Raw genomic sequence first — 13,766 nt, forward strand, 5'->3', positions numbered from 1 at the left:
AGGCTATGCTGAGGCAGCCTCCATCACATAGGGGATGAAAACTGCTGACTAATTTGAATCTGTGCTGCCGCTGCTGTAATAAAGTGGGGTAGGACCTCTGGGTAAACAATTGCTTCCTGCATAGAAATGATTCCCAGGATTTTTCTTCCCCTGGTCTGTGATGTATTGGTGAATGTCTTACGGCTCTCAGCTGAACACCAAAATTATCATAAAGCTAACAGACTAAAGAATGTAGCCACCAGATCTTTAAGAACTATCTATAAGATACATCATATATTTCTATTTCTGCATTGTCCATGCGCGGCATTTAAATGTGTGCTTCTGTATTTTTCCAGTAAGATTTAGATAAAAGCTTAAAGTCAGTATGTCCTTAAATTTCATCCCCCAAAATGATGGGTTTCTGAATTGCGCAGAATTAGCAAGCTATATTCTCTCAATTAGTAAGAAAACAGTAAAAGTGTGTTTTGTTAATTTCTTATGCCTTAGTAGAAAAGTGAAAGTCTTCTGAATTGCAGCCCCTTTTAGGATGGTGGGCAACAGACAGTTGGTGCACAGCAGGCTGTGAAGTAATGATAGTGAGCAATATTGTTTCAGAAAAACCTGGCAAACCCAGTTAACCATATGCAATCATGTAATTTCTGCCTCTCACCTCTGCTCTGAATAGGTTTGTTCTGTTCTGCTAAACTTGAAATTAGGAAAGTGTCTCTCAAATAGTTATGTTCCAGCAAGCTCTTTGCAAATCAACAACTAGCTAAAGGAGAGTACCCCCACCTTCCCCCACGTGGTCCCCTGCCTCAAATTAGCTGTTTTGGTGAGGAATGACTGGAAAACAAGTGGAAAAGATAATGGCCAGAATGTAGTTGCTTTATGCCTGGTAACCTTTGTATGGAAGTTAATTGTTTTGGAGGCATATTGTGAAGTATTAAAACACAAACATTGTACTAAAACACTTTCTTTTCTTGGCAGATCTGTACGGATTAGTCCTTTTTCTTGGTGTTGATCCTTACTGGGTCAAACATTGGTGGGACCAACTTTTATATCGACCTTATTGTAGGAAAAATCCCCGGCCTCTCTACAGTCTAATTGCCAAGATAATGTGGAGATCAGCAAAGAAGGATGTGATTGACCAAGTAAATAAGAGTTTTGGGTTTTAAAATTCTTGAACAACATTTATCAATAGCTTTATTTGCAAATTACTTATTTTTTTTAATTGCAGATTCAAATCCCCCCTCAGACAGAAAATGTACACTGGCTTCACTTTTCTCCTGTGGAGAGACACTTCTATCACCGCCAGCACGAGGTGTGCTGCCAGGATGCATTGGCAAAACTCAGGAAGATTTCAGACTGGACTCTTAAGCTTAGTAGCCTAGATAGAAGGACTGTGACTTCTATTCTGTACCCTTTGCTGCGGCTGAGGCAGGCCTGCTGTCATCCACAAGCTGTTCGGGGAGAGTTCTTGCCATTACAGAAAAGGTGAATTTCTGTCATTTCTTAAATGGCTTGCTTTATCCAAAGCAAAACTCTGATTGTCCCTAATGATGCAAGATCTTGTACAGTTCTCAAACAAGCCTATCTTTAAGCTTCTTTAGTTAAATGTGCAACTATGGCACGCCAAGCTATCTGACCTCAGAAGCTGAATAGAATGCAGTAAGGCAGTCAGTGTAGTTCTTGTGTTAAAGAGCATAGTACTGAGAGGCAGTTGTTTGTGCAGTAACATTTTAACCTTATGATGCTGATGGATACTAGGGACAGATCGAGTGTGAAACAAACCAGGTTCTTTTTCAGTTTTAAATAAGCCCGCTGATTTTCTTTCTCTCTTACAAAACTCACGTTCGTACATGAGGACAGTGAACAAAATTAATAGACAGAATGGAATAGTTCTTTAATTCAAAGAAAATGTTGTTAATGTGAGGTTGCAGAATCTGTAAATGTAGATCCAAACTTGAAAGCTGTTCAAATGCTTCCTCCCCCCCTTTTTGCATGCTGTCAAGATCCTCTTCCTCACAAGTGCCCTGCAAATACCAGTTTGTTCTCAGCCTTTGTTAGACCAAAAGCATGTTGCTAGCACTCTTTGCGAAATGTATCTGCTACTTTTTCAGTCAATTAGAGGGGGGGTTGCAAAAGAACAGGCTGTTTCCACTCCAGGTTCTCAGAGCACTATGTTGTTTCTTTTTTAAGCTACAGGTAGAGAAGAACTTAAAACTTTTAACACTGCCAGTGTTACTTCTACTGTTTCCTGCTCTTGTCTATCCATTCTATGCAGTCTCTTTCTATCCTTTTATGAAGTTTTGTGTCCTACTGCTTCCCCTTTCTCATACAGGGCACCTACAGTGCCTAAGCAGCTGTAACTGACTTTGCACCTACTTCAGCAGGGACCAATAGTAGGCACTGTGCTGTAGCACTTTCTGTCTAACAGTCTGCTAGTGTGGAGACAAGGACTCAGATATGGGAGAAATCAATATTCCCACCAGCCCATACAAGATTTTTTGCATTAAAATGAGCCAGTGGATTACAAATGAAATGTGTAAACTGAGCTGAGTATGCTGGGGATAGCTTAGCACTGTGGTGATTTTGGTGGAATGCTTGCAGAGTGACAGCTGCATAGTAACTGTGGTGGAAAAGCTAGCAATGAAAATTAAATCTTTCTTAAAATCATATGTACAAAGAAAATTTGTTTCCCAGCACTCTTTATGGATCTTTTTTGTGAACAAAGCTTGACTGCAGCAGTGGACATTCCCAGAATAGAGAGCAGATTTGGCTCCTGGCTTTGGTTATATGTATGAGAATAATGAAGAAATTCAGTGCTAGGAACTTTCATGAAGAAGAGAAACTTACTGAAACAAGAAAGTTGATGCTGGAGCATGTGGTTAAGAGAAACTAGCCAGAAACAAGAAAGCTGAGTTTGGAGCATATTCTATGCTAGATGACCTTTTTTTCCCCACCTGTGTAGTGAAGACAGTAAATGAGAACATCTACTCAGCAAAAATATAGCCCTCAAAAGGGAGTTTTCTAGGCTCCCCTAGTTACACTGAGTAAAAAAACCCCTTCTTTTTGTCTTAATTGGTAGTCTCAGGCTATATATCAAATTGCATACTTTATAGGTACATCTTTTACCTTTTATAATTTTTCTTGAAACTGCTGATGGTTTTGAAAATGAAAGGTAAGTAGTAGAGGTAGAAGTATCAGAGTATGAGCAGCAGGTGCTATGTGTATTTGCCAATACCCCTGCAGAATTCCGCTAATTACAATGGTGATTATATTGATTTAAAGCCTGCTCTAGCGTAACACTGTAGTGTAAACTCAAGAAACAGTTTCTGCAAATGGAACAGTGTTGCAAGGATGGTAAAATAAAGGCCTAGTCAAGGATACCCTTCCAGCATACCTTGGGCCCAGACTGCACAGGAGTTATGCCACCTCTTAGTCTACTCCACAGCAGTAAACACCAAATAGTAAATACTTCTCCTGAAGGTGGAGGAGGCTGAGGAGCAGAGTTTCAGGGAGGAGAGTAGTGTCTGGTCTCACAGCAGCAATTGGTCATAGAAGCAGCCTCAGCTCAGCTGTTGTAGACTGTTGTTGCAGTTTATTCTCCTGTCTCTTCGCATCAGGCTTCTTCCTGCCTGGATTCTTTGTCCCTTGGCCTTACTCCAAGCTACCCTTCATGCTTCTTTCTGTCTTCTTTCTCATCTCTGTTCTTGCTTCTGCCTCTTACCTCTCAGTGTCCTGTATTTTTATGTTAAGCTAATTATCTTCTGACTAAATTCCTCTCAAGAATTACAAATACTACAAACAAATGTAGGAAAAGAAGTTTAAAATGATAGTTGCTAATCTTCAGTATTCTCATTCTGCACATTTTCCTCTTTACCTGGACACCTTATCTGTTTTGCATGTTTCGATTGGTAGTGGAGGGGAGAAATGTAGTCTCTCATAGCTGTTTTCATTTGAACAGCTTTTAGCAAAGTGAGGTCTATTTTTCCTTGTTGCCAGTTCACCACTGTAACAGAAGAAGTAAAATATTTTACCCTGTGAAGGATTATTTTACCTAGTTCTAATTTTCCTCCTGTTTCTTATTTCTTTCTATTTTTAGGAGATGTCAACTTCTTGACATACTCAAGTTAGGGTAAAGTTCTAGGTGGAAGAAAAGCTGACAGCTAGGGGTTTTTTAATAAGTAAATAAATCTCAAATAAACATTTGCACAGTATGTTGGATGCATGTAACAATCTTTCATGCTGCACAGCTTGACAGTTTTATTTCTCTAGTATTATGGGTTTGTTTCAAATTTGAGCTATTTGGCCTCCATTTCAGCACCATGACCATGGAGGAACTGCTAACATCTCTGCAGAAGAAGTGTCGAACAGAGTGTGAGGAAGCTCACCGACAGTTGGTGTGTGCTCTTAATGGCTTAGCTGGTATCCATATCATTAAAGGTAAGACTGGATGGCTGTAGCATATTCTTTACTCCTTTTAGTAGGCTAATTATGATTTAGATGATACCATGTTAAAACAGTGGCTTTTTTGAATTCAGGGAAAAAGCCATAGTGAAATCCTGGGAAATTAGAGAGGCTTGTAACAGTGTTTGTAACAAAAACCAACATTCATTCTAGATGAGGGAGAAAGGAATAGGTGTAGTTTGGTGCATCTTTTGAGATGTCTCAGAGTATTTCTGGCTTTTTTGTTTTATATTCTTGCTTGATTCTACCATCTGTGTGTACTGGGAGGATAAAAGAAGTCATACTTGAGTAATTGTACTTAACCTGCTTTTGTTTTATTAGTACTGCTTTCTGGGCCTCCTTTGTGCCCCCTGCCATGCAAACTGCTATGCTGACTGTGGAATCTGTTTGCTGCTGCTTGCTATACAGCTCTGTCAATGTAGATTTTGCCTTAATTAGGAGGAAGAAAAGCTTTGAATGGGAAACAAAAATTATTATGTTAATCTTGAATGTCCCACTAAACAAAATAATAATAAATTAAAATAACTTAGTCATGAATGTGAAAGAAATGCCTCTTTGCCAAGTAACAAGTCTTCTAAAGTTGATAAGCTGCTTGAATTTTTCCAGCTCATGTTAAAGTCTTCCTTCAAAGAGGAGAACAAGCAAACTGCCTGTTCTGTTACTTGCCTTACAGAAAAGACTACATTCAGGTTCTCTAGTCTGTAGTTAGTAGGTTTGAAATACTTTGTTATGATTGCAGGATGGATAACAAATTTTTCAGATAGAATTAAGTGCTTAAAAAGATTTCTGTACAGATTAAATACTTCTAAAATACACTAGTAGCAAAAAATAAGTTTGGCCCTCTTTGAAAAGTGGATTAATGAAAATTGCATCTGGTGAGAAACAAAAGCAGGACTGAGGCAGAGTTCTGGAGTTCTGGTCTATAACTCCCCCCCCCCCCCCCCCCCCCCCAGCATTACCGTTACACTCAGTCTTCTTTATCAGCAAGGATGAAGTGCACCTTATATATAAGTAAAGCCATGAATTTATTGTTAGTATAATTAAAATCTTATAGGTCTAATTGTTACAAGTCCAGATCTAATTGTTACAGGCAAAAAAACAATAATAGTCACACTTAGTTGTTTCTACTGCTTGTCCTGCTTTTCTGCTCACCTTTCTACTGCCCTTCTGGGTCCTGAGGTCAGTGGTTTCCTACTGGCGGTGGCAGTGTTATGACTAGTTGTCACCACCTCTTGTTCTTTGTCAGGAGGAATAAGATGTTTGTGTTGATGGTTACTTCTTTCTCATGCAGGGATCCAGTTAGGGTCATTTTTATGTTTGCTAGCACACTTCTACACCTTTCTCTTCATTGGTCTGCAGCTCCATGTTAACACCAAATTTAGTGTACATGATGCCTTTTATGAATGTTACATACTATTTCTTTGTTCTCTTTGTTGCCCCTAAAACCAGTTTTGTCCAGCTCTAGGTCTGCATTTCTTTGACTGTGGGTGAGTTGTTTATAGCCATGGCTTCCTTATCACTGCCAAGCCTGTGCACCATCTCTTAGCATCCCATGGCTGTACTCCTCTACACTGCATCCTATATCTTTACTTTTCAAGGCCTCTGCTATTGTTACTAGGCCTGTATTTCTCTACACTACATCATTGTGTTAGTTGTAAATATCTCATTCTACATAGAATAACTGCTTGTTACTGCTATCAATATAAAGCTGTGATTGTACCACACAAAGATAAACAAAAGTTAAAAAAAAAAAAAAATTAGCCATAGACACCTCATGAATTAGAGAAATTGCTGTCACAGCTAAGCCAAGTAAAAGGTGCAGGCAGGTCAAGAAAAATTCAGAGGAGGCCTGACAAGCCTCAAGCTTGAGGCCTTGCAAATTCAGCACGTAGCTTTTGGCTTGTTACTAGTACTGGCAATAGTATATTGCAGGAGTATACCCTTACAATTGTCAACTGTTTCAATGTAAGAAGCAATAAATCTTCTTGAAATTGGGTTGTTACACTTCCATGTAGGAAGATGATTTTTGTTTTACTCTGTTATCTATCTTTATACATTTCATGTCCCTGTACTTTTCCAAGTTTTAAGAGTCTTCTAAGACTATTACTGCCTAAGTAAATTTCTGTCAGTTGAGAAAAGAAAATAAAATATTTTTTTTGCTGCTTTTCCATATGCAACTTCAATTTTGTATTTCTTTTTTAATTTATATGATCTATTTTCTGAGAAGTGATTGTGATGTTAGCAGCTTACATCAGTAGTTATGCTCCCTGCATGTATTTAATCATTTCTGCATTTCTGAAATATGACACAACCTTCATTGTTTTCACTAGAAGAGTGAATAACGTATTTGCAGTGCGAATTTAGTAATGCATCACTGCAGTGAGTTGTAGATGATGTTTTTTTAGTGCAACATGTAAGATTTTTTGGACTTATGCAACTGTGAATAAATATTTTAAGATTAAGAAGTCTACAGATCTTGCAGTCACAAAAGATATTTAATTTGGAAACTGCTTTAGTCTTTGTAAAATACAATACTCTGTCTTTTACCACTTTGTTTTTGTTTGTTTGGGTGGGGTTTTTTTGGGGGGGGGGGGGGGGGGTGAATAGGGAAGATTTGCTTGAAGACAAGCAGGTATTATACAGCCTCTCTGAAAAATCTTAGTATGTAACAAGTGATGGCCAGTCACGGCTGTTTGTATATTTAAAAACCAACACAATATGCGCATGTTTTTGTTACTCTCTTTTAATTCAGGAGAATATGCATTGGCTGCAGAGCTGTACAGAGAAGTGTTAAGATCATCTGAAGAGCACAAAGAAAAGCTCAAAACAGATTCCTTGCAAGTGAGTGAGCATTCAAATGTAAAGAGACGTAGTTAAGAACTGGAATACTTTAGATTTAATTTAATAAGTCAGTCTTTTCTTCTTCCCAGTGGTGTGCTGAACGACTCTTTCAGCCTGCTGTCATTATGACAATCTTTAAATAGGAATCTGTCCAGTGACCTTCATGTTTCCTTTTTTAAAAAGCTACTGTATTTCTAAAAACTTCTGCTTGTGAGTCTTCATGATATCCCAGAAGCAGTGTATGATCTCCACCTGCTGTTCTGCAATAAACTTAACATGCTGAATTCCTTGTGTATGTGATTGTGACTGCTCACATTAATGGTACTGTATTACATCCTGTGAATACAGGATGCTGGATTGGCATTGAGGATGATACTAACATGCCAAATGATAAAGAATAATAAAACTTTTGCACTGCAGAAGGTGTTCTCTGAAAGGGCATCAAAACATGAAAAAAAATCAAAGTGAATTTTCTCTTCAGGAAATATATTAATACATTTTGAATACTGTATTAAAAATATGAACATATTTTCCTGATAAAAAAAGCAATGGTTCTGTAAGTAACATCTTTATATTTCTTCAGGAAATATCAGTTATAAATTGATCAAAATTCTCTAAAGCATAACAAGATACTTAAAATGTTAATGACAGGTAAATAAGAAGTGATCAGTTGTCTACTTCTTTGCTTTGCTTGCTTCACTAAGTAAGTTATTCTTTGATTATCTTGCGTGTGGTCATCTGATGGCTCTGTTGTGCTTCTTTGATCCTTCCTTCTCCTTTGTGACTTCCCAGAGGCATTTTTCACTTAGCCTAGCCGTATCAGCATAAACTTGTTAAGCTACTCATAACAAGATTGTTAATTAAGCTGTTTTACTGGACTATGCAATCCAATAAAGCTGCTTTTTTTTTTTTTTCTGAAAATCTACATTGCCTAATAGTGCCTTTGTGTAGTAAAACTCAACTTCTTTTGAGTACTTCCCAGTTGTGTAGGCTTAGCTTTTTAAGATAATGGCAAACCACTGCTGGCCAGTGCTCTTCAGTGGCTGAGATAGTAATAGGGCAAAGGTGAAGTGGATCCAGGAGGTGAGAAGGGCACAAGTTCATGATAGTGAAAGTTATTAGTATGCGTTTGTGGGGGATATGCAGACAGCATAATATTAGGGGTCTGGTTTGGGATACGTAGGGTGAACCTAGGGAAGAGGAATAGAGTTGCCTTATATTAACAGTCAAGTTTATTTTCCCTAAACATAAACAAAAAGGTCATGTTTTATTCAGTCATCTTTTATTTCAGAAAAGTGATAAATATGAAAAATGATTGAAGCTCTTGGGAGCTGTTTTTTTCCTTATACTTTATTTTGCTTTAGATAGGCTCAGTGAATTGTCTCCTTTATAATATTCTGGAAGGTATTTACAAAAGAATGTGCTCAGAGATAACTAACTTGTTTTCCCGTGATAGTCAAGGGCTGTTTTAATTCAGAGGGTGAGTACAGGACAGAAGCTAATAACTTGGTATCAACTTTTCCTGCTGATTTGCTTTTGAGGTGTTGAAGAAGGTCTTTTTAATGTTTCATTTCCTACCTCAGTAAAATGAGGAAAAGAATGTTTATTTTCTTTATAAGATGCTTCCAGATTAACAGAGAAAAAAATAAAACTAATTTTAAATGAATATTAATTTCTTGCTGTAAGCTTTCATTGCTGTTTAAGCTTTTCCTGTAACAGATGTTGCAACATACTTTTTTCATGATTGCTGTTGACTTTGTGTATATTTAGAGACTTCATTCTACACACAATTTGATGGAATTGCTGTTGGCAAAGCACCCAGGAATTCCCCCGACTTTGCGTGATAGCCGACTTGCAGAAGAGGTAAACATTGTTCATTTTTATATAGATACACTTTGAAGAGCACCTTTTTATTTTTTATCCTTCAATATTTTCTCTAACTAAAGAAATAAACATTAAATAGCTTTCCAATTAACTACGTACATTTCCTTTCAGGTTAGTAAAATCACGAGTTGTTTAGTGTGTAAGATGAGAGCAGAAATGTCCAGTAAAATGCTGCTGTTCTGAATGCTTGGTGATCTCTGTTACATTGTGAGTGTGTTTTATGGAAGTTTTTGTAATTTTTATCTCTAAAATGTGATTTCCCCACCCCCACAATGTTCTTGTGGAAATAACTTATATAGATTTTACTGATACAGAATGCATCATCCTGAATTCTTTTGAGTCCTTTATTTCCTCACATTTTCTTTAGCTTTTCTCATTTTAACTGCAGATAGTCAGTGTCTTCTCTAGGTGAAGTTCTTGCATAGGTGCCCTCCATTCCAAAATGCTTCCCCATCTCCTAGTAAATATAAGCTACTACTGTCTAGTGCATCTTCTCAATCATGCCTTGAAGCTGGTTTTCTACCTCTCTTTTTGGTCCTGTGTGTGGTACTGACAATATCTTCTTTGAAACCCTCTGGAGAAGGTCCTGATTTCCGGTGTTCTTCATAGCCTAAAGTTTGCCAGTGGCGTCTGTCCAGGCTCTCCCTGTATTATTCGTATTGTACTCACATGCCCTACAGCAACTGGTTCATCCCTGTCACTCTTGTACTGCTTAAACATCTAGAAATGTTGACCATCTTTGGTCCAATAAGCAAGTCACTGCATGTTACTTCCTGTGTGCATAAGCATGTTTAACTATATCCTTAATCTTAACTGGGGAAATACCTGGTAAGATAGCTGGAATCACTGTTCCCCACTGGTTACTTGTAGTGGACATACGGACCACATTTGCAAAAGAACATCATTATTGTGGCATCATTTGGGTTAGAAATGACCTTGGGAGGTCTCTAGCTGAACCTCCCCCTCAGAGCAGGGTCAACACTGATTTCTGACCGGGTAGCTCAGGGCTTTATCCAATTGGGCCGTTCAAACCTCCAAGGAAAGAGATTTCACAACTTACCTGAGCAACCAATACATAATCATTATAGTGAGGGAAGAAAAAAATTCACATAGAATCTCCCATTCCAATTTATAGCCATTGTCCCTTGTTCACTTGCCATGTACTTCAGTAAAGTGCCTGGCTCCCCCTTCTCTGTGACTTCCTTCTGGCTGCTGGAAGGCTGCTATTTTGTACCCTCTAAGCCTTTCTTCTCAAGCTGGACAAGCGCAGTTCTTTCAGCCTCTCCAGTTATGTGGTGTTGATCAGTATCTGTCTTATTATTTGGATATCTTAGATATTTTATCATTTTTATGCAAATACTATGCATAGGTAGCATTTTTTTCTCTTTCAATGAGACTTGTTCTCTTGAATATTTAAAGGAGTTTCTACCAGCCTTTATAGAAATACTGCCCATTTTTTTTATTGACCTGTAATGCTAGTGATTTTTTTATATCACCTTCTCCTGACATTATCGTAAAGAGGAGGATTGGAAAGTTTGTGTTTTGCTTATAAATGTGAAGCAGAGATTGGTTTTGATAGCTGTCTTTTGCCAGTAGCTCATCCAAATACCTGAGAGTCCTGTCCACTCCTGGTAAACTGAGTTCCATCTGTAAAAATAATATAATTATCTTGATAGTAGCAAACAAAAAGAAGAAAGACTTAAACACACCCTAAAATGCACAAAATAAAGATATCTAGTGAAATCAGAATGTAATGGTGAGATATGTGTGTGTGTACATGTTACTTGTAAGAAATACAAGTTATTTGTTCAACAGTTTTTAAAATATCAAGTAAACTGGTTCTGAGCATGTTGTGGAGACACCTGCATGCCAAGAGGGGTTTTCACTGTCACAAGTAATTTTTATTGAAAAGTTATATCTGATGCACCTAAAAATAATGAAATCTAAACCTTTCTTGTTATTTTATGGTTAAGTTTTATATGTAAGTAAGTTAAATTATCCTGTTCTCAGATTGTTCTAGGATCTTTTTATTGTTTACTTATTCAACACAATATATTTTAATGTACAGAGGAAGTAAGAATTATGAATTAAATTCCAGTTTCTTCTTGTAATGCAGTGTATTCCTATTGTGTTGTTTGGGCTTGTCCAAAAGCAAAATTGCATAGTTAGCATCTTTGTAGTAGTTTGTCTTCTCAAATGTTTTTTGGGCTTACTAATAAATGCTAGATTCTAGAGGAAAAAATTAATGCTAAATATTGCTTACGAATGAAAGTGGGTAGCACATAGGTAGCTAACCATTTTAAACCACTATGGTAGCTGGGGAGTTTTTGCATTTTCAGTTATTCCTTATAAATATGAGTTGTGCATAACTTAGGCTCTCATTTCCATACAGGCAGAACAACTTCGACAGCATTATATGAGTAAATCCAATGCAGAAGTTGCAGAAGCCCATCAGGCCTTACAGCCAGTTCTTCAGACCATTCGGGAGCTCCAGAGAAAGGCAGGTACCTCTTACATATTTAGTCTCTGAATTTTAAGATTTTTTTTTTTTTAAATATTATTTCATGTATTTATCCAGAACTCCAGCTGTTTATTATCTCTAACAGTTCTTTGAAGGCCTGTTTGGAATGGGACTTCGGCAGTGTGCGCCATGCACACACACATGCAGAGCCCCAAAACATATCCTGTATTCCTTCCAAAAAGAGGCACACACTGCTTGATGAACAGATGACTAAAACCAAAAGTACATGGTGGGATGATTCCAGTAAAATTTAACAGCATGCTTGATTTTTATATTAACTGTTTCACTTGTAATTTAGGTAAATACGTTAGAGGTTTTGGCTTTGGAACATTTCTGTGGTGTGTCAGGTGGTATTTCAGTTACTTTCAAAGGAACTGTTCTTTGACATGCATTTGGTCATTCTGCTTAAGGCTTAATTGTGTTTAGTCATATGACAATTCAGGTTTCATGGGAAGGTGCAAGCCCTTAATGAATTGATGAACACCTGAGTCGAAATCCTGCTTGTCACTTGCATGATAGTAAAGAAATAATAAAGAAATGGGGGCAAATGGCACATGAGGAAGTAAACTTCTGCATCTCCTTTCACCATCTAAAATTATAAGGTCACTTCAGTGTTGTTCTTCATTAATTTCACAGAGAGCTTGCTTTCTCTGATTAAATTTTAATCTCTTTGAGAGAGAGAGAGAGAGAGAGAAGAAACTTTGAGATTACAATATCTCTGTATGGCTATTCTGTGTAGATGGCCTCGGTGAATCTAACTCTACTGAAGCAATTTGAAGGTGTGGAAGTAGATGGGAATGTAGAAAATTTCTTAATCGTATTCACTTAAACAGGAAAGGGGATATTTTTTAAGCATACTCTCATCTTCCACTTTCCATGGAATTTAGCAGTCTATGTTTGAGTGTGGCCTAGAGAGCAGTATAAGCCTCTGCTGCAATGAGTAAATTGGTTGTTTGTTGAATGTGCATGGATTAATCTGTTCTTTTGCATACAGATACATTCAGGTTCTCCTTGGTGGTTGGATGTCATCCAGACAGCAATACAGTATGCTATCGATGAGGAGCTTGTTCAACGTGTGCAAAATGAAATAACCAGCAACTACAAACAGCAAATTAATAAACTCTCCATGGCAGAGAAGTAAGAGAATAGCTAAAATAGGCTAATGAACACAGTTAAGTCTGCTCAAGTCCTCTTATCCGTTTGTGCTAACAGTTGCAATTAAATAGCAGGCATTTTTGCTTCAGAGCATCTGGGCTGCAATTAAGTTTCAAAAAGTCCCCCAAAAAGCGTAACTAGATAGCAGACTTAGCAAGAAAAGCAGGAGAATTACAGTTTTCTCCTAGACAAGCATTCTTTTAAATGTTCCTTTGTATTATCTACTGTGGTTTTACAGTCTTCTATACTCATGCAACTGCTGAGCAAGAAAGATTCAAAGTTTATTGCATTAAAATTGAGTAACCTCTAAAAGAAACTGACTTGCTTAAGTGGAAAGTAGACAGACAATATCAGAAAATCCTTGTGTAACAGCATAAAATAGCATAACTGTTTTTCTGAGCAGAGAATTTTGGTTTGGTTTCATGTTAGAGACAACAGTACCACTGTTGTTGTGTGCAATTACAGAGTAATGGATTGGAAGGGACATCTAGAGGTCACCTAGACCAACCCCTGGCTTATAGATCCAGGCCCATGCTCAGAGATTCAGCCCAATCAGGTTGCACAGGGATTTGTCCTGTTGAGTTTAGGATATCTCCAGGGAGGGAGATTTCATAGCCTCTATGTGAAACCTGTTCTTTTTGACCCACGGGGGGGGGAGGGGGGAGGGGAATTAAAAATCCTTCTATCTACTTATTATTTCCTGTGTTGCATCTTATATCCATTGTTTCTTGTCCTTTCACCATGCACCTTTGAGAACGTTTGGATCAGTCTTCACTGTACCTTCCAGTTAGATAGACGTAGAAAGCAGTACAGTCTCCCCTGACCAATCTCATTTTAAGGCTGAATAAACCCTTTTCTCCCAGCCTCCTCTTGTTCTGTCCTCCAGCTCCATAAGTTCATCACAGAAAAGGGAGGC

At 37.7% G+C, this 13,766-nt stretch overlaps 1 protein-coding gene across 1 annotated transcript in view; it reads left to right on the forward strand.

Moving 5' to 3' along the window:
• Window positions 1-13,766, forward strand: part of SHPRH (SNF2 histone linker PHD RING helicase) — a 57,833-nt gene that overhangs the window by 19,864 nt on the left and 24,203 nt on the right. The window contains exons 12-18 of the mRNA XM_075499054.1: window positions 967-1,130; window positions 1,217-1,473; window positions 4,304-4,425; window positions 7,202-7,290; window positions 9,061-9,153; window positions 11,567-11,674; window positions 12,690-12,832. Coding sequence (XP_075355169.1) covers window positions 967-1,130; window positions 1,217-1,473; window positions 4,304-4,425; window positions 7,202-7,290; window positions 9,061-9,153; window positions 11,567-11,674; window positions 12,690-12,832 — 976 coding nt within the window. The remainder of the gene's footprint in view (window positions 1-966; window positions 1,131-1,216; window positions 1,474-4,303; window positions 4,426-7,201; window positions 7,291-9,060; window positions 9,154-11,566; window positions 11,675-12,689; window positions 12,833-13,766) is intronic.

The sequence above is a fragment of the Mycteria americana genome, chromosome 3 (assembly GCF_035582795.1).
Source record: "Mycteria americana isolate JAX WOST 10 ecotype Jacksonville Zoo and Gardens chromosome 3, USCA_MyAme_1.0, whole genome shotgun sequence".
Taxonomy (NCBI): Eukaryota; Metazoa; Chordata; class Aves; order Ciconiiformes; family Ciconiidae; genus Mycteria; species Mycteria americana.